Here is a 22,109-nt window from a genome sequence, read left to right as displayed (position 1 = left end):
TAAACTACACCTGAATTAACTGGAGGGAAGACTATATCACCAAGTTCCACACCCATCAGGCAAAGTATTTGGAAGGCAGAATTTTAAGCCATGGGAGATACAAAGAATCACACAGAAAGCAGGCTAATGTGAGCACTCGGGAATGACATGGTGCTTGCAAGTAAGTACAGCTTCTCTGCCATTCTAAATATTCGTGACAAAGAAAATGAGACGAAGGTGACAAACAGAAAAAAATAATTTGGTTACAACTAACTCATACAAGGAATTTCAGTTGCTGAGCTGTTGCTACTGTTCAAAACAAATAAAAACCTAAACCCTTAACATAAATGAGTATCAAAATATTCATTGAAATATTTCATGTCTTATAAAGTATAATACGTCCTGTATTCACAGGTCTTACTACCAATAATTTTTTAAATTACCTGTAATTCAATTACACTGTGTCTTTTAAAACCACTTACATGTACATAAATTGTATAAATAAGCATATTTTAAAAAGACCAGAAAGACATAGTAAAATACCAGAGGTGCCAAAAAAGTGTACATAAGTGGACACTTTCATCAACGTCGCTCAAGCAGTAGTTTGCCATAATCAGAAATGTCTGGACGCTGATGGTAACCATTTTGAGCACCTCTTGTAATTGCAGAAGTCAAACGTGACTTGTATTCATCTTATACATTTTTTGGCACCCTCTGTATAAACTACATTATCTATAGATAGTAAGTTTAAAGTAAATGCTATTTTCTTTTAGCTGATCTGTGGCTTAAAATTTTTCTACAATAACCAGGAATTACTTTTGTGGAAAAAAAAGAAGGGAGGATTTTTTTTTTTTAATGTCATGTTAACATTCAAAATTTAAAAGTTCAGGTTCTGAATTACCCATTTCCCTCATCAAAAATATTTACATCATAAAATGTCTTGCCTCTGGCTCCTTAATACCAGCAAAGATAACTTTCCCAGTGGTGTATGCACTCATGAACAGGGCAGGCACGTGGCAAGAGCAGTAGGTGTTCACACAAAACATTCTAACATTTACCTTGACATTTGTGAGTGGGGTACCACAGGAATCAGGAGGAAGCCTTAAACGAACTGGTTTTCCTCGAGCCTTCTTGGCTAGAAGCAGAAGATAGGTAGCTGTGAGGTGATCATACTGCCACTGGAGGAAAAGAAAATCAAGTTGTTTAGAAGACTAAAGGCATTTTTTGAAATAATGTTCTACTTTAATTTCTTTTTCTCAATGTAACAGACATTTAGAATTTAAAACATTTTTCAGCTTTACAAGGAATATAATGAAAAAACAGCTATCTCCTACACCACACACCCAATTTCTACTTACCAGAAAGAACTACTTTTAAACATCTTAGCTCTTTTTTCTATATTTTTAAATTAATTTTTATACAGCTTTAATTTTTTTCAGCTTCAGATATTAACTATAGATTTCCTACTGGGTAAAAATAAGAATTTAGCTCTACTAACAACTCCTTCCTTCCCCACACATATCTCCTCGCTGTATCTTCCTGCTACTATAATTTTATCATAATTTGTAGTAAATCAACATTTACATTATTATTATATTTAAATACATAGTATTCACAACCAAGTAAAGGTAATATTCACATGTTTAATTAATACCCTGACACCACACAATCAGAACAGAGGCCAAGTGGTGAGTAGGTTCCTGGGGGACCCGGGCCAGGTCAATTATTAAGCTTTTAATTGATGCCTTCAAGGTGGGACTGGAGGGAGATGCCTAGGGCCTAGTGAGGTAACAGTCCAACAGGGAGGGCCCTCTGGGTAATAGTTATTTACCAATCATATTAGTATCTTAGCAACTAGTATGGCCACAATAGATGAGTATGAGTATCAGCCCTGCAGCTAAACCACACAGGGTGCTATCCTTGCATTTCCTTCTTTTATAACTTTGTTTTTCCTGAAGTTAAAAATTAAAAAGAGGCAGTTATTTGTCTTACTAATTCAACTCCACATTCTCCAACACTCCTTACCTCCTCTGAGTATGCTCACACACATCAGCTAATGTGTCGCACCTGATGTCTGCATTCCATGCACCATGCTGGACTGGCTTCTTTCTCAGCCTGCCATTCAACTGTCCATCTAGGGATTCCCTTTGCCTCTGTCCTACAAGGTATGCTGTTTCCTAGACCCTAAGTGTTCCTATTTCTTGGTTTGCTTTCTTGCTCTGGTGAAACACATCCTCCAGTAACTTCCTGAGAGTGGATGAATAGGAGGTAAATTTTAGAGATCTCGCATGTCTGATAAATGACTGAATTCTATCCACACACTTGCTTCTACTTTGGCTGAGTATAGAATTCTAGGTTGATAATAATTTTCAATTTTGAAGGCACTGTTCCATGGTCATCTCACTTCTGGTATAGCTATTGAAAAATCTAAAGTCTTTCTGGCTCCCAACACTGTCTATAATCTTCTGGTTTTTGTCTCTACAAATTTTTTGATCTTCTCTTTCTCTCATTTTCTGAAATTTCACTAAAACAGGCCTTTAGGTGGATCTACTTTCATCCCTTTGCCAACTGTTGGTTAAGGCCCTATGTTTTTAAACTCAGTTCTGGAATATTTCTTCTTGTATAATTTCTTTGATGGTTTCTTCCCCCTCTTTCTTCTCTGTTTTAGCTTCCTGCAACTTATGTTATTTATATGTTGGATTTTTCTTACCCCTTCTCTTCTACTTTGGTATCTCTTTGTCTCTAGGTTCCACTTTTGAAAAATTTCACATTAACTCATTCCAGACATTTCTACTGAGCTTTTCATTTCTGTGGTCATATTTAAACATTTAAAGACGTTTTTTGAAATGTTCCTTTTTAGTCATCTTATTCTTATTTCAAGAAAGAAATAGCTTCTCTTACCTCTGAGAATATTAATTATCGTTTCTTAGCCATTTTCTTCCATTCCCTGTTAATCTATTTTTTCTGATCTAATCTATTTTTTTTATCTTTATTTTTTCTTCCTTCTCCCTTCCAACCCCACACCATTTGTTTTGACCTCCAGCTTTCATGTTAGAAACTTTCCTCAAATATCTGGTGATCTTTGGCTCTCTGTCTCTAAAAGTGAAGAATTATAATACACAGCTAATTAAAAGCTCTGTGTAGTCTGGGGCTGCTCATGAACTCCCAACCATTGCTATAGTAGATTTTTTTTGTCTTGGGTTGTCCCTACAGATGAATCTTGCAATATTTTCCCACCCCCACTGCAAATAGGATAAAATCCTAGCTCCAGCATTCTCAGAGTTGAACAGTGAAGGGGTTCAGAGGCAATGGTTCACTGTCCAGTAAGGACTGTGTGTGTCCATGCATCCTTTTCACTATGACTCATCACCTCCACCTGAGCTGTGTCTGGTACAAGAAGAGTGTTTCTTGTTCAATGTCTCCAATCTTCAGCCGGGGTGGGGAAGAGGCAGCATAAAGTAGAGAAAGTGATACAGGGTTCTAACTGCTTCTAATACAGATTTTCAACCAATCTTCCTGGTTTCCAACTTGCTCACTTCCCTGACTTCAGAGGTCCCTAGCACCGCTGAGCCCTGAGCCTTTCTGGAGCTCAAGTGCTCTAATCAATTTAGTACCCTTTCCCATTGCAGGCATTTAGCTTTCAGCTCTCTCCAGATTGCTATGCCAGCTGCCACTTATCTATTTTAGAACTTCCAAAATCTTACAACTTCCATTACTTCTGTCTTCTCTTTTATTCTCTTTATTGTGAATTTTTTGCCTTTTCATCCCTTTGTTGTTATTTTAGTGGGGTTTTAGGAAGTGTTGGAGGCAAACATATATGCCCAACCCATGTGTTTAACTGAAAGTTTCTAAATAATGTACTCATAAGACTATGAGACTCTGCCCTATAAGTGTTAAATTTTAATAATACTGAATAATATTTAATGCTATGTATCTCCTCGCAAAGTATATGATCCAAAGAGGCTACTATCGATTCTGTTTTTATTTATAAATTTTAACAGTTAATACTTTAGATGGCCACAATCATAGTATATGCTTTGAAATTTATATAATGGATCTATCCATCTAATAGGAGAAATATAAACTATAGTGGTGCCTCGGTTTTCGAATGTAATCTGTTCCAGAGACCATTCGAGTTCTGAAACATTTGAAAACCGAGGCACGGTTTCCCCATAGAAAGTAATGCAAAATGGATTCATCTGTTCCATACCTTTAAAATCAACCCCTAAAACTACAAATTTAGCATGAATTTTACTATCTAACGATACCATAGATCCATAAAATTTACGGTGTTTGTAAACAGAAATGTTCGTCAACGGAGACGTTCGAAAACCAAGGTACCACTGTACCGTGATAAATCATCATGAATATTGACTTTGATCCAGACAGGGCAGGGGGAAGGAAAGACAGAAAAGGTTTCATGGAGAAAGTACTTGGGAACTAGGTGAAAACTATGTAGCTATAATCACTCTCCACTTTCCAAAGACTATAATAAAGACTTTTTTCCCACCTCCCATATCTATGGTCTCATGTATGATAGCCACCTTTCTGAAGATGCCATAAGCTAATTAGAGACAATGGCTCAGAAACAAGTTACCACTTGCTTATCAACAATGGCATAACCCAGGCAATGTAAATACGTGTAATACCTAGACAGTGCTAAGAGGTTTAGATAGAGTTTTTAAAGCATGCTTAGGAGTTTTACAACCATCCTCTAAACCCTCTTTTACCCTAGGCAAAAAAGCATCCTTTTTATAACTTTTTTGCCATAGCCACTGCATACTTCTCATTATGATAAGATCGATGCACAGGGGAGTTCTGTGTTGAACAACAGATAAATCAACACATCAGTTACACTTTCAGGTGTTATCAGTCCACAAGTCTAACACAACCAATGTCTGCCTCCCTTTTGTTTTAGAGAGTTCCCTCTTTTGAAAGTCCAGTGTCTGAAAGTAAGGCAATAGGTTTACCTGTTACAAAGAAGTTACCATTTCTAGAAAACCAAACACATTTTTAAGTCCCCAGTTATTGTTCAAGCAGGCCAAGTGTTAAAGAACTACACAGGCACTTGGGCTGAGGAGAGGCAGCTGCTGGTACACGGGGCTTGAGAAACTGAAGAGCGACCCTCTATCCTTCCCCGACATGCTCCCAAGTCCCTCAATCTTTAAACTCCTGCCAGCAGGATACATGGAATTTGCACTGCAGGGCTGGAGGGAAGGGAGGTCTTGGTCTGAACAGGTTCTCATACACACATGTGACCCTCAGTGAAGTTCCCGTCCCAGATGACTGGCTGTTCGCACAATCCAGAGCAACTCACAGCTGGAGGAATAGAGGGACAGTAAGGAAAGCAATGAGCTGGAAGCTCTAGTACCACTTTTGGGGATCTCAAGAGGGCTGCAATGAGATCGCTCAAAATCATGAGACATATGAAACTCTGACTTCTGCATATAAAGGCAGTTTAAGAGTATTCATATACATGAATACAATATGAAAGTGTGAGGTCTATGAGTTGAATGTTTGGGAATAATATTGTTTCTCTCTGCCCGAAGATCAGCAGCACCATACTAGCATGGATCACACTAAATTTCTCTCTCTGTGTCCTGTCTAACCACCCCAAAAAGTGAGCGTAGAGCTCCCAAGATGCCAGTAATATTAACAGATCACAGCTGATCTCAAACCTGGTTTACCTGAGGCTCTTTAAACTAGAAAGTACCTAGGACCAATGTGAACTCTGAGACTATCTAGACCAGAATTTCTCAACCTCAACACTATTGGCATTTGGCCTGGACAATTCTTTGTTATAAAGGACTATTCTGTACATTGTAGTAACAACCCTGGCCTCTACTCGCTAGATGCCATTAGCACATACAAACACCCCAGCTGTGACAACGAAAAACATTCCAAGTGGCAAACTCACTCCCAGTTGAAAATCACTAACTTAGACCAACGTTTCTCAAGCTTTAACGTACACATGATTCCCTTAGGGACTGTATCAAGATGCAGATTCCAATTCAGTAAGTTTGGAGTGGGGCCTAAGATTCTGCATTTCCAGTAAGCACCAAGGGATGCTGATGCTGCTGGTCCTAGGACACATTTGGAATAGCAAGACTCTAGAGTAGTGCTTCTCAATTCCTGGCTGCACACTGCAATCATTTGGGATGCTTTTTAAAGTTCTCATGCCTAGGCCATACCCTGACCAATGAAATCATAATCTCTAGGAGAGGGAAGGCATCAGGACTAACGTTCCCAGGTGATTCCAATGGTCAGCCGAGGTTGAGAGACGTATTCTACTCTTCCCTGGGACTGGGAAATAAGTATAGACGGCACTGAAGAATGAGGAAAGGGACAGATAAGAAGACAAGGTAGCCACATAGCCAGTGATTACAGTGATGCAACCACAAGCCAAGGAATACTAGCAGCCACCAGAAACTGGAGAGGCAAGGAATGGACCCTCCCTGACAGCCCTGGAGAGAGCATGGCCCAGCCAACACCTTGATTTTGAGCTTCTGGCCTCCAGAACTGTGAGAGAATGAATTTCTGCAGTTTGAAGCCACCAATCTGTGGTACTTTGGTATAGCAGCCCCGGGAAGATAGTACAAACAGTGAGGTGAAGCGCCATAGAGGCAAAGAGAGGAGGCTCCATAGCCACGCCAGGATCTGCCTCAAGTTAGGAAGTCTAGAGAATGAAACCATGGTCCAGAACTGCATTCCACAGACAGTCTGAGACTAATTATTTGGGTCCAATAATATTAATTGCTAAAAAAATTAAGGAAACATTATCCTTGATGGTCACGCCCAAGGCCACCTGGTTGTCCATATCCAGGCCCACAGCTGGGAAAATGCACGGACAGAATCAGAGAGCATGAATCCAAGTCCAGCAGGCCCTCCCAGGCCTCCTTAGGTGATGGGCCGTTTTCTCACAACTGCAGAAATGCAGCAACTTACAATGCAGCAGACCCTGTTAACAATCCATGTAACCAGCCATGAACTTTCTTCTTTGCTTCTTTTAGAAATTAAGGAAGAGATGGAACTTACCTGACATTACCTGACAACAATTAAACAAGCATAGAAACTCGTAAAAGGGGGGGGGGGGAGGGGGGAAGAATGAGGAAAGAGTACAAAAGAAGAAAAACTATTGCTTTCCTCACAGCATTCTTGATTTCAGTCATGCCTAGCTAGCTTTCAGAATAACAGATCTTTAGATGCTTTATTATCTATCAGCATCTATCTAACAGACCTATCATGCTTTATTATCTATTTTGTTTTCTGTATCAGAAGAAAACAATTCCTCATTCCATTTCACTTCTAAGTTTGAAAATTGTATGCACAGACCAATAAAGGATATTATTTTAAAGATTTTTTGCAATGATTCTTAAAAGTCTGAGTATGTTGCTTTTAAAATTCAGATTTTAAAAGTCTGTGGATCTCACACCAAATTTTTTCTGGATAAAATGACACGATGTATGGGATTTCCTTTTACATACCCAACTGGAAAAGGCAGATGGGAGAAGGTGTTGGGATAAAGATAAAATGACAAAATGTTAATAACTGTTAAAAATGGATGACGAGTACATGGAAGATCATTGTTATTATACTATTCCCTCTACTTTTGTAGGTGTTTGAAAATTTCTATAACAAAAATTTGAAAATAAATTTTTTTCACAGTCCCTTGCTTTTATTCCAATTTTATGTATCTGAAATTTAGTCTTCTATTAAAAGATCATCCCCCAAAAAAAGTCTTGCAATTTTCTTTAAGTTGCTTACATGGAAACTTCAAATTTTCAATGTAAAAGGCTAAGGACCTAACATATCTTGCAGCAATTCCCAATTCTTGCCATTCCTATTCATTCCATGAAAAAGTAAATTATCACTGTTTTCCAGACATATTCCAGAGCCTTTGCTTATTATGTCATTCAACAGAATTCCTTTCTATCTCCTCCTCACTGAAAAGAACAGTGGCTTGGCAGAACTCTGTTAGTTAAAAAAAAAAAAAAAAAAGTGCTTAGGGCCTTTACCTTGCAAGTTAGAAAACAGAAAAAAACCAATACAAATCACAGGTGATGAAAGACATAGTACTGAACCAAGAGAAAACGAGGGTGCAATCCCAGCCCAGCATGTTATATTATACTTGGAGACAGCTCTGAGTGCCTGTATCTCTAGGAAACATGTGATTTAGAGATTAAGCATCTGAAAGAGCTAAAATGATCCAACACCAGAAATCATGATAATAATTTCATGGTATTTGGTTCACGGTACTTGGATGTGATTCCACAGGGTAGCTTTTAGGTAAGAAGAAAACTATTTTGTGTTTATCTTATTTCTATAGCAGAATCATAGTTCCATGTTAAAGAATTTAAAGTAGTTAAAATCAGAACTCTGTCAATTCTCTGGACTAGTTTGATCTGTTTCTTAATTTTTTTCACTCTAATTCTCCTTTATAAATGTCATTTTAAAAAGAATATTCCTCAAATATCAGAAAAGAGTTGAGTGAAAAATCATACATAAAAATAAGGACAATATTTATCCCATGATAAAATCATAGCTCTGAAAATGCTGCTATCCTATTTTTAGTACACTGATAAAATCAGAACAATGAAATAAAAGATATTACAAATTCATGCTATATTTCTTACCAACGAAATTAAATCCTCCATTGTTTGTCTGTTGTTTCTGTGATGTACAGAGAGTTCTGTTACACAATCTTCATCAAGGTGAATAAGCTAACAAAAATAAATTTATAAACTTTATTAACAAAAAAATTACGAAATATTTATTATTTTGAAATTTTAAAATTACTATCATTACCTTATAAAACCAAACACCAACGTGTAAAAGCAACACGAGTTTGTCAACCTCTTGGGTAACAATAAACATGCTCCATAATTTTGTAAGATGTAAGCAGATGACAATAAGCAGTTCAAGAGGAGTCCATCATCATCTGATCAACTGTTATGGGATTAAATATTCCTTTCCTGCAATAAGACCTGCACTGGAATTTCCTAAAAGAGGAGTTACACAGGCACCTAAAATGGGTGACTACAATAGACTGGCAAAAGGGTGGCTCAGACGTGTAGCATATTGTCCCTCAGGTTAGGCCTGCCCAACCCAGGGCACTATTATGACCTCCCCTTGTTCTGGACATCATACCTGTAACAACGGGCTCAAGAGAAACCCATGCTGCCATCATGAAAACGTAAGCACAGCAGAGACAACGACCTGCAGGACTGGCTGGTGCAAGAACCACCTCGTGAGTTACAGTGAATGTGGAGACCACACAGATTTATACTAATGGTACTACTTATAAAAGTCTAAAATGGCACTAGAAAGTCTCAAGTGCCAAGAGTAAGTTTTCATTGTGTTGCTTTGACTTTGGCAGTTCTCAAAACTAAATTCCCTCTTCAGAAAGGGCTCATCCTCAGAAGCCCAGACATTTTAGCACCCAGTTGGGCATCTTCATTACTGCTCAAGTGAGAAGGGAAAGACTTCTGGGCTTCCCTCCATGGCCTTAAGTTACTCTCCAAAAACAAACAAACAAATAAATAAAAACCTTCTCTCTCCCACAGGCTCCTGCTCTGTACCTTTACCACAAAGTGTACGTGGAAAAGGGGGGAAGGGTAAGAAGGAGGTGCTATCTTCTTTCCTGGGCTCCTAAACTAGAAAGAATGAAGAGTGGGGTGGACAAGTCACCAAAGTCTGAAAAATATGGCTCAGCTCAAACTGAGTTTTCCAAAGAGGCTCAATACTTCAAGTACTTGAATTTTCAGCCACACATACTCCAGTTAAATAAAGTACAAAGATGCATCCCAAAAGCTAGCCAATTATTTTGATTATCTGTGCCTACTACATTTGCTGTTCTGTAGGGCAAAAAATGGGACTAAATATAACTTCTATTCGATATAATACTTAGGTTCTAGAGCTGTGAGTGAAAAAGATAAAAAGAGGATCATGCATAGAGTTATAGAATAGCATCTACACCCTAAATATCCAAGTAAATCTGATTTATTTTTTTTATAGGTCACTCTTGATGAAACACAATACCGAGAGAGAAAAGCAAAGACTTTGAAAAACAACAATAATCCCTTATAACTCTTCTGTATATTCCCAAATTAGAGATGAGAAAATGATGATTCAGAAAAATTCATGCCATCTGCCCAAGACTGGCATTTTTCATTCCTAGCCCAGGGCTTTTTCTACCACACCACAATGCCACCTCTCTATGACTCTGCTCCAATAGCTATTCCAACAGAGACCAGACAAGCACTGCTTATTGCAAAGGCTACAGCTATGCAGGATACAAGCCCTGAGTTTAAATTAGTTGACCCATAGACCCATTACATTCTGGAGCTCTTCTATCTGGGTACAAATCCTGGTTCTACACTTACTAGTTGTTTGACCTTGGGCAAGTTACTTCACAATTCTGTGCCTCAGTTGCTTCATCTGCAAAATGGGGACAATAACAGCATCTATTTCAGAGGATTGGTATGAGGATTAAATGAGTTAAAAGAGTTAAAAACAAAAAGCCCACAGAATAGCACCTGACTCTTAAACGTACGATTTTAAGGGTTCTATTTATATTATACTGTAGTGTAATATACAGAGTTCTTGCTATAATGGCACACTATTCTATTATGATAAGTATTTGATAAATATTAGCTATTATTACACTAAAATTACATACCTTTTTGGAACACTCAAAACTATACATTTTACTTTATACTGTGCCCCAATTTAAAATAATTTTTGTTGAAATCGGAGATTTTCTTCATTTTGGCATCTATTCTATTGCAAACAGTAGTGTACCCTATCGTGCGAGGATCACGCAAAGCCCTCTCACACATGGAGAAACGATGACCCCCACTGGATGAACACAGGCATCTGCACCACCCACTCTCTCCACCCCACAAGGGCACATCGCAGCTTCCCTGGACTGCGGCCGCACTGCTCACACACCTTCACACTCTGTTGTTCTTAGGCTCTGTGTCGACAGCTGTTAGAATTCAGTTGCAGTTCTAATTGTATTTGCTCAATAGATACTAAAGATGTCATGGAGGGCCGAAGGGAATATGGAGAAAAGAAACTTTAGGACTTGACATTCACAGGAGAATCAGGAGGGATTTCAGCTCATGGCTGCACGGCCATGACAGTGGGTATACTAGTGAGGAGGGGCTCAAACAAGCATAGTCTATTTTTCCAAGACCAGTTGGCCGTTGGGAGAGTATTTATATTTATCGGTGAGATTATTCCAGAAAGCACATACTCACAGCTGTACCAGGTCTACACCGTGGCACATCTGAGACACACCTCTGCAAGCTATGGTATTCTGGTGATCCATGCACATACTCCACTTTACTGCATACGTGTTAGTGGATTATCAGAGAACATTCCCAATAATCTGAAATTAAAATACTTCCCCTTTAAAGTATTAAAATACACTTCTAACTACATGTCTGTTTAAGGCTACATTTTCTTCATATGCTTCAATCAAAACAATTTATCAAAATAGACTGAATGTATATCAGATCCAAGTGTCTTCTATTAAGTTAGATTTAAAAGAAATTTGCAAAGATGTAAAACAATGCTACTATTCTCACTAAATTTATATTTTAAATAGTTGTTTTTCATAAAGATATGTATTTGTAGCAACCTAAATGCCCATCAATAGATGAGTGGAAAAAGAAGATGTGGTACATACGTGTATATAGTGGAATGCTACTTGGCCATAAAAAAGAATGAAATCTTACCATTTGCAACAACATGGATGGACCTAGAAGGTATCTGCTAAGTGAAGTAAGTCAAACAGAGAAAGACAACTACCATATAGTCTCACTTATATGTAGAATCTAAAGAACAAAATAAACAAACAAAACAGAAACAGACTCATAGATACAAAGAACAAACACTGATGGTTGCCAAATAAGAGGGGGGTTGGGGAGATGGATGAAAAGGTGAAAAGATTAAGAAGTACAAATTGCTTATTATGTAATAGTTAAGGGGATGTAAAGTACAGCATAGAGAATATAGTCAATAATATTGTAACAACTATGCATAGTGCCAGGTGGGTACTAAACTAATGGAGGAATCACTTCATAAATTATATAAATGTCTAACCACTACGCTATACACCTGAAGCTAATATAAAATATTGAATGGCAACTGTAATTGAAAATAGTGTGTTTGTGATGAAATGTAATAGGTTTACTGTTACTTTTAAATGAATCAATAAACAAATACTAAGAGTACAAAGGGGTCCTCAGACTTAAAAGTTTGAGAACGGCTGTAATCTCATAACTACTCTGGGAAGTAGACAGAACTAGTTTTACCTACTTTTTACAGATGAATAAATAGGTTTGGCAAAGTTAAGTAGCCTGCCCATGATTCCCAGAGCACTGTTCACAGTCCTGACTATACATGAGAAACATCTGGAAGCTTTTAAAAATAGCCACGAGGTTGGCCAATTATTCCAGTTGCTTAGAGCCGGGGGCTGATAACACCAAGGCTCCGGGTTAAATCCCCGCATGGGCCACTGTGAGCTGCGCCCTCCTTAAAAAATAATAAATAAAATAATAATAATAGCCATTAATTGTTCTGGGGTAGAGCACATGCATTTTTTTCAAAGGTCCCGGTGATTCTCTTGCACAGCCCAGGTTAAGAATCACTTTCCTAGAGATAAACAGGCAAATGTATAATTAGGTTACAAGTCTCTCTCTGACAAGTCTATAAAGAATATTTTCTTTTATATTTAGGCTACATCATTGTAGGCTCTGAATCCACACAAAGCTGACACAAATTTTTTTTTGTTTTTTAATTTCTATTGGATTTTATTTTACTTACAGGATTTTTACTTTCCCATTCGACAGGACAGTTGTAATCTTGCATGATCCAGGGATGGCTCAGAAGATTTTTCACAGAAATCCGTTTCTTTGGGTCCACCTAGTGGCCATTGAGAGGTAGCTAGAGATTAACATTCCAAATAAAGGACACAGAACTCAAAATTCATCAGAACAGATGTAAACTTTATCATCACAAAAATGCTGTCGAAGACCTTAAAATGGCCTTGGAATAAGTGCTTTTAAAAAGGCAATAGAGGCAAGAAAACTATAGCAACCAACACAGGCTTAGAAGATAAATGCTTAACAAACATGAACTTCATTGGTATGGACATTATTCATGAAGTTCAGTCAATCTATTGTATGATGTAATAGTCTTTTGCTGGAAAACCTATTCACAGGAAATATTCACCAATTTAATATTCAAGCAGCCACAATGCGGGCATTCATACTGAATATGCAATCTCTACCTCCCCATGAGGTTACCATCACATAGACAAGTTGAAAAGCACACCTTTCTTTTCCATTTGTAATTTTCAAATGTGAGGAGAAGAAAATTAATCAACAAAGATTAAGTTTTTTGGAGTTTACAAGAAAGGATGAGGTGTTTTCAATCTCATAAAGATTTGGTGGTCTGGCCCTACTTAATCAAGGTGGGTGAGCCTGAGGTAAATTTTGAATAAAAAGTGAAGATGGCTTAATAGATGGAAAAACTGGGAGATATTCTGAATATATAATAAAGAAAAAAATTGCACTAAGGTACTCATATTTTCCAAGTGTTTCCTATTAATCTCATTTTTTCCTCCTAACACTACCTAGCAGTAAGGCCAGGCCCGACATCCCCATTTTATAGGTCAGAAGAACTAGGGTAGGTGACATGCATACTGATTGGAAGGGCGGATACCTAGACCTCAGCATTCCTGTCTTTCACTCTCATAGGTGATTCCACTAAATCTGTGGTTCTCAAAGTGTGTCCCAGCAGCATCAGCTTGTTAGAAATGCAAATTCTCAGTCTTGCCCCAGATCTATTGAATCAGACACCCTCAGGGTGGCGCCAGCAATTTGTTTTAACAAGCCCCCTTGGCAACTGCAATACATGCTCAAGTTTGAGAACCACTACATTAGATCATGGGGCCCCTATAACTGTACATTAGCTCATTCAAGCATTTATTCAGCATCTATTACATAATCTAATGTACAAGAGTGGGAGCAAGAAAGCAAAAGATAGTGGAACAAGAGCTGGTTAGAGAAAACAGACAATGTTCAAGGAAAAGAAGGAAAAGCCATTATCAGCAAAGACATACAGTAGAGGTCGAAAAGAAAATGCATTTGCAACAGAATTAAGAATACGTCTCGTAGAGGATATTTTCACAGTAGACATAATGAATGGCATTTTTTTAAGCTAATAGATAAATGGTGCTGTCCTCCAAATGTAATAGCACCACAGACATCCTAAAGTTGGATCAAACAATTGCAATAGAGTTCTACTATTTAAAAATACTAAATAACAAAGTTTACCTGTAACATTTGTTGAAGAAGCAGAATGCTACTGGGAGAGAGCCACTTAGGAACCTCATATTTCCCTCTCTACAAAAAAAAACAGAAAATATTTAAGAGATTTAGGTTCAGTCAGCCTTGACACAAATTTCAAAGCTAACAACATACTGGAGGTTTAATTCCAAGCTTGAAGACTTCAGCCAACTATAAAATTTGGTGAACATTATTAATAACATAAGAAATCCATTTCTTGCCTTAAAGAAAAAAAATCCAGTAAATTAAATACTATTGTTACCTCTAAGTTATCCACATATCAGAGAAGGACTAGAGGACAGACTGCAACAGTAGAACACACAAAGGTTATAGGACTTCGGAATCTGCAGTATGCCCTGTAGTCAATTTCGCATTGCTGAAGAAAATTTTAGTTTATATTCTTGGAATAATTATCAATTGACAAAATGACATAGCAGAAAAGCATATTTGGTGCCAGGATACAGGCTGTGCTTAAAAACAGGTCACATATCATCCACAAGGCAGAATTCAGAGTCATTGAGGGAAATTGATCAAAGCCCCCTTCTAAGGCCAGTGTCTCTTTTGGGAATAGAAGATACTCAGGAGTCACATGTTTATAACTTGGTATGCTCAGAAATTAGTCACCAAGTCATCAACCAAAAACAAGACGAGGGGCCTGCTAAGCACTAACACATGACAGAATACCGTGTTTCCCTGAGAATAAGACCCAGCGGACAATCAGCTCTAATGTGTCTTTTGGAGCAAAAATTAATATAACACCCAGTATTATATCATATCACATCACATCACACCATATTATATAAGAGCTGGTCTTATATTATAGTAAAATAAGACTTATATTACTTATATTATAGTAAAAATTATATTAATTTTTGCTCCAAAAGATGCATTAGAGCTGATTGTCCGGCTAGTCTTATTTTCGGGGAAACACGGTACCTCTAAACAACCTGCCACACACCCCTCTTTCCCAATTCAGGGGAAATGATACAATCATGTCTCTTAGCAGAGAACAAACTATTTAATGATGCCAGGATAACACGTCAATTATTTGAGAAAAATTAAGATTGAACTGTAATTCAGTCTACACCAAAATTAATTCCTCCCAGATTAAAGAGTTAAATGCAAAAACTGAAGGGTACCTATGTTTACTACATTAGAATATAAGCTCCTGAATCATGGATTTTATCTGTTATTCACCTAGAACACTGTCTAGCCCTAGTATATAAAAAGGTGCTCAATTAATATTTGTTTAATAAATAAATGGGATAAAAAGCATACACTCCAAAAGAAAACAGGCAAAGAATATTCACAGGTAATTGCCCAAACAAGAACTTTTCAATGGCCAAAAAACATGAAACATGTTCAATCTAGTAATAAAAAAATAATTAATTTAAACAAAAATATGATACCATCTGTTGTCTATCAAACTGACAAAACTTAAAAAAGAAATCACTCAGTATTAGTAACAGTTCAGGGACAAGAGTGCCTATATATAAAACTAGAGAGTATAAACTTTTCTAAAGAGATTTGGAAATACATATAAAAAGCATTCAAAATTACATATTCTTGATCCACAATTTCACTTCTAGCAATTTATCCTATGCAAATAATTTATGAGCATACAAAAATTTATGAGCAGCAACACTCAGCACAGAATTGTTTATAGTAACTCTGGGAACTAAGGAATATGGTCTGCTATGGCAAACTTCAGAGGGTCCCCAAAACTAGTAAAAGACAAAATTAACTGAATAAAGACTCTGGGTTAGAAATATAACATAGGTCCAGGGAGACAAGGGCAAGACCCCGCCCCCCACCCTCACAACAAAAAATGGTCAACAGTAATTGAACTAGGCTAGAAGGACGGAGGCTGGTAGGAAGAAAAGCCATCGACCAGCACCAGCCTTGGGGTTCTCTGCTCTTGTGAACTGTCTAGGACATAATTCTTACCAGAAATCAGTCCAGCTTAAAGGTGAGGGGAGAAACAGACAGGTATGGATTTTGATTATATTAAAGAAATAAAGTTCCAAAGAAGCCCTCAATCAAGCAATGAATTTAAAAAGAAAAGACGCTGACGTCAAAACAGTTCAACCGCTGACTCAGCCTCTCTGATGAAAGCAGACAGGCTGACCTACAAAGTATTTCCTAGGAAGAGCTTTCATTTCACAAAGGACATTTAATATCATTAAATTTTTCATTCTCCTTTATCTAAAATCCCCACTATTACCTAGAGAGCCTACTCTTATTTACACTATGCCAGGGCACCTTAACACTTGCCAGTATCAGAAACTGACTGACAAAGTTTGTTTCTGAATTATAATGATGAAGCCTCTAATTCATTTCTCCGTCCTGTCCCTCAGCCATGCCCAACGGAACCCCATGCTGACAGCTCAATGCTACCTGGGCTCCAGGCCTATCCCAAGGAAGGGGGCATTTTTAGATGCTTTAGCCAACTCTCTAGAACACAGCAGTAAGTTACAGTTGCCCTGTCCTGACCTAGCTGGCCCCACTCTATCTGAGCTTTTCCTTATTCCTGAGACCAAGGCTTCTCATGATTCAAATCTGAAGTACCTGACTTGCTCTTTCTTGGCAAACTGACCATTTGCCTCATACCTCAGAGATTTTTACCTTGCTCTTGCCAGGGACTCATAGAAAGTAGAGACCAGCCTGGAGTAAGGACTCTCCTATCTGCTTACACTAATTAAAAATGGTAATGATCTGCTCGAATCTCCAATCACAACCCGTTCCTAGAGTATCCTATGTCATGCTTCACTCACTGGTCAGAACCCCCATGTACCCCAGAGGGTCTTCCCTCATGCTGACTGTATGCAGAGCCATTTGCTGCTTACTCTGGATACCATCTGCACTGGGCTGAACAGTAACCCTCCAAAAATCATGTCCACCCAGAACCCGTGAACACATCCTTGTTTGGAAACAGGGTCTTTTACAGATATAAACAAGCTGAGATCACACTGGGTTGGGGGGCCCTAAATTTAAATTTAATGACTGGTGTCCTTATATGAAGAAGGAATTTTAGACACAGAGACACAAACGCATAGGGGAGAAGGCCATGTGGAGACAGGCAAAGACTGGAGTGACGCCACTACCAGCCAACGAATGCCAAGGATACATGGCAACAACAGAAGCCAGAAAGAGACAAAGAAGTGTTCTCCCCTAGTCCCTTCAGAGAGTATGGCTCTGCTGACACCTTGATTTGGACTTCTAGCCTCTAGAACTGTGAGAGAATAAACAGCTGTTTTTTTAAGCCATCCCATGAAGTGCGCTGTGACAACCTAGTAAACTAATACACCATCTATAAGGGTTTAAGTTCCTCAAACAACCTCTCTCCTATCAGCGCCTGACCACCCTAAGGATAAGTCTGGTCCCAGGGCCTAACCCGTTCTGGTCTGCTCTAACACACAGCCAGCTAACAGGCCCGTAACCAGACCTATGATCATAAAAGAAATATTATGCCTTTAAATCCAGAAACTACCATCCAAAACAAAAGTATTCTTAACTAAAAGTAAAATTCTATAGAAAGCAGATTTAAAAATAAATATCCAGACCAAGCACTGAGTAAGAGCTCCACCAGACTGATTCCAAGTTCTTCTTTGCCTCTTTTTACCACCCCTTTATCATTCCATCATGAATTCCTGAAGTATCTTTTCCTAGATCCCTGTATTGTGCTGTAAACTAGCACCACAGAAGCAGTGCTATCCCGAAAGAGACAGAGAGAACAGTGAGTGCTTGGCATAGTGGAAACAGCAACGAATTGAAGTCATAGATTATGTGTGAATCCAAGGTCTGCCTCTTATTAGCTCCTTGAACTTGTACAAGTTATTTAATATCTCTGACCCTGTCCTAAGGGAGTAGACTCTGGGGACAAACTGCCTAGATTCGAATCCAGGGTCTACCACTTACTAGCTGTGTAGATGAGGGATTTAATCTTGTGCCTCAGTTTCCCCATCTGTAAAAAGGAGTATAATAATAGTATCTACTCCATAAATTCTTGCTAGGATTCAATGACCGAATACATACAAAGAACTTAGCACAGTGCCAGGCACTCAGTATATGTTAGTTTCTATTACCACTGCTGCATCTACTACTGCTACTATTACTGTTTTTATCTGTATTTTATCTGTAAAACAAGTTATTATCTGTAAAACAAGTAATGCCACATACAGGTTTACAAAAGGAATAAAAGAGAATGCATCTGAAAGCACTCAATACAATGCCGTGCACAGAAGAGATAACAAATGTTTGTTTGATATAAAATAAATAGGAGAGGAAGATTGCAATACTCAAAACAGTGGTGGACCAAAAATGGGCATGTTGGCCCAAAGCCCTGCATGCCAGAGTGCTAAATACTCAGCATAGCAAAAGGCTAAAGTCATTCTAAGGAATGCCACATGCCCCCGCCTCCCCCCATTGGAGCTTGATCCCATTGCAGCTGCCTCAGGATCTTAGGATTGCCTGGTAAGGAACACAACTAGTTAAGTCCTGTTCACATCATCTCCAGAAAAAATGTACCCAGCCACTCTCCCTGTCTGGACAGAACTCTGTAGAGTACCATCCACAAACAAGTCATGAGGCTCATGACGCATCTGCATGACCTGACATTCTCAGCTTTGTTTTCTGCACTGAAATACTGGCAGAAATACAGTCCAGAGCAGAGTTCCGCTGCCTGGCTTAACCCAACCTCTTATTTATATACAGTACTATAAAACACACAGGACACTTGTACAAAATATTGTGTCCTGTGCTGTAGGCAGGGATTATTAACCACATTTACACAAATGAGGAAATTACATCTCAGCCAGGGAAATCAAATACTTGTTCAATATCATAAGGCATTGGTTCTTAACCAGGGGTGGTTTCGTCCCCCAGGGGACATCAGGCAGCATCTGGAGACATTTTTGCTAGTCATGACTTGGGGGCTACTATGGGCATCTAGTGGATGAAGGCCAGGGATGCTGCTAAACATCCTACAATGCACAGGAAGCCCCCCACAACAAAGACTTAGCTAGTCCAAAATTCAGTAGTGCCAAAGTTGAGAAACATTGCTTCAAAGCAAAAAAAGATGTAGGGAAAGAACTAGAAAGGAGATACAGTACTTTTTCTATTGTACTATGCTGGAAGTTCTAAGGAAGCCTACAAGTAGACAGGGAGAAAGTCTCCTTATTTAAACACTGAAAGTATGTATCTAAGGATCAAACAGAAAAGATCTTGAGAGGACCGATTCTGCTGAGGAAGGACACGTCCACAAAAGGCCCTGTGTCAGCCAGGGCTCTGTCCCTTAACCCTGGTTTATGCTCAGTCTTTGGAGAATTTTTGTTTATTTAAGGGATGATCACCTTGCAAATGAGAGCAAGAAACAGGTAATAGAGGGAGAAACCAAGTGGAGGGGAAAAAAGATTTGTGGGCTAATAAGCAAGATCATCCTGGGAATTCTAGTGGGCTTGAAAGTGTTCATTTTTCGCATGGTGCTAAGAAAGGCACACAATCTTTCCAACACAGAATCATAGTACTGTAGTCAACTCTATAATTGTAAAATATAATCTCATAAGATATAATTTGCTCATTTTCTTTAAAATTATAAATTATACTTGTTAGAAAGCAATTTTACTTTCAAGCTATTCGACTTTCATTTACTAAATTATTTATACTTCCCTAATATTTGTGTACCCAGAACTGGAGTACAGTCATGCTTGTCTTTGAATGCAGTGATGGCAAGTGAATACAGGTGACATTAATAAGATTAATACTCAGTCTATTAGTAATCATGCTGGAAATTGCAGTTGAGCATTTTGGTTAAAATAGGCAATAAATGCAAAAGATAAACAAAGTCTGCTTCTTAAATAAGAGTTACATACAGTGCATCAAATATTGCTGGGTTTTTCAATCAAACCAAGAACTGAGGGAAGTGTTATTCCCAAGTGAGGAATTTTAGAACATTCTAAGCAAAAATACATACTGCATGCAAGTGATACGACACCTTAATTAGATTCAACCAGCAGACTGTATTACACTGCGACTCGGAACAATAGTTCTGAGCTAAGATTACAATAAATTTCAAAATCTATAATGTGTGAAATTAAATTCCACAATAATGCATAAAAGTCCTAATTTGAATCAATTTTCAACTTGCAAATACATGAAAAACTAAAAATGAAATTCAGAGTAGGAGAAACAAAGAATATACAGTATTAGTAAATAATATTAATTAGGATGGCTAAATCGCTACTGAACAAGACTTAGACATTTTGTACCATATTTATTCCACTGAAAAAATATTTGATTTACCAAAAATATCAAAACTTGGATCTAATATCTACTATTAGAATGCAATACTTTTACATTATTATGTTAAGGTAATTCCTTTCCCCCAAAGGATTAATACAGGATCCACTAGTGCATTCAAATAAATAAAAGTAGAGAAAACTGAAGTTTGTATGTTGGTACATTCACCTTGTATTGGTGAAACAAACAATACATTAATAATTAAGAGCATTAATTCCATGGCTGCCATATGAATGTGAACTTGTAGTAACAGCAAATAAAGGCAATTAAACAGCATAAAAGTTTATCTAGGTTTAAAAAAGGAAAAAACATCAAAGCTTGGAGTTAAGTCAGTAAATGAGGAACACCATGGATATAATGTAGTTCAATTTCAGTAGGGTATTAGTGGTTACTTATTTTAACTTTATGGATAAGTATATCTGATGCAGACTAAAAAGCAATACCCAGAATACTTAGGGGTAGTCCTATTCTATTGAGTTTTTTAATCAACAACTTGCATTAGAGATATTTAAGAAATGTGCAAAATGGCACGATTCTACAAGGACAGCTGATATTACATGAGATCAGAATCAAGATTCAAAATTTCAACAGAGGAGAATGCTAGGCTGAGGCAAACAGGGGGACTGAATGTGAATAAACAGGAGTCAGAGAACTGATCGCTCGCTACTCAGAGCTGGGATGGACCTTGGAAATAACTGATTGCTGCAATGCTCTAACCCTACTCAAGAAGAAAACAAGGACCAGTAAGTTGTTCTACCAGGGATGACACCCAAAGTGAGTAGAAAAGCTAATGCACAATACTTGATATGAATCAGGACAACTAATTTGTCGTCTTGGTAAACCTGGAAGGTTGGGATGTCTAGAAACATTTCCAAGTTAAAGCTCTGGCACAAAAAGAAGCTTAGGATGAGGATCATTGCCCCCTCCAGGAGTCTATGATTCTCTTGAGACTAGCAACTACGGAGTTAAGAAACAATACTTCACAGCGGTTATGAAAATGGGCTCGGAGCTTGACTAGCTGAGTTCAAATCCTAGCTCAGCCACTTACTAGCTATAAGGCCCTGAGTAAGTTATTCAACGTCTCTTCTTCTTAGTTTCCTCATCTATAAGAGGGGGACAATAACAGCAACTACCTCACTTAGGGTAGAGTCTGCCAAATAAGAAAAGGTCATGAATATTAAGTACCATATTTTGCCATGTACAATGCACACTTTTTTGCCCAAATTTATGAGGGAAAAATCAGGATGTGCATTATACATGGGTAGTACTAATTCCATACCTATATAAATGTTTTTAATTTATGCTTAGGAGTTAAAAGTGCAACTCTAGAAATCAATAACGATATCCATATGCAAAATAATACCCTGGAATAGGATCATCAGTTTTGTTGAACTTACAAAGAACTTGCAACAATGAAGAGTTCTTGGCCTTTTTGTTACCGATACATAAAATTTCTTGTACCTTGTATCTGTTCTT

General features: G+C 38.0%; 1 protein-coding gene across 3 annotated transcripts in view; it reads right to left on the bottom strand.

Moving 5' to 3' along the window:
- The window catches only part of MELK (maternal embryonic leucine zipper kinase), a 66,294-nt gene that overhangs the window by 16,510 nt on the left and 27,675 nt on the right, over positions 1-22,109 (bottom strand). For 2 of the 3 annotated variants that reach the window (XM_033123171.1, XM_033123173.1), the window contains 4 exons: positions 14,325-14,393; positions 12,811-12,909; positions 8,613-8,699; positions 1,038-1,157 (listed from right to left, as the gene is read on the bottom strand). In XM_033123171.1, the coding sequence (XP_032979062.1) occupies positions 1,038-1,157; positions 8,613-8,699; positions 12,811-12,909; positions 14,325-14,393 (375 nt within the window). The remainder of the gene's footprint in view (positions 1-1,037; positions 1,158-8,612; positions 8,700-12,810; positions 12,910-14,324; positions 14,394-22,109) is intronic. The other variant, XM_033123172.1, reaches the window with a different exon arrangement.

Source organism: Rhinolophus ferrumequinum, chromosome 12, assembly GCF_004115265.2.
Source record: "Rhinolophus ferrumequinum isolate MPI-CBG mRhiFer1 chromosome 12, mRhiFer1_v1.p, whole genome shotgun sequence".
Lineage (NCBI taxonomy): Eukaryota > Metazoa > Chordata > Mammalia > Chiroptera > Rhinolophidae > Rhinolophus > Rhinolophus ferrumequinum.
Note: the sequence above shows the minus strand (reverse complement) of the source record. Positions and strands in the feature narration are given on the sequence as shown.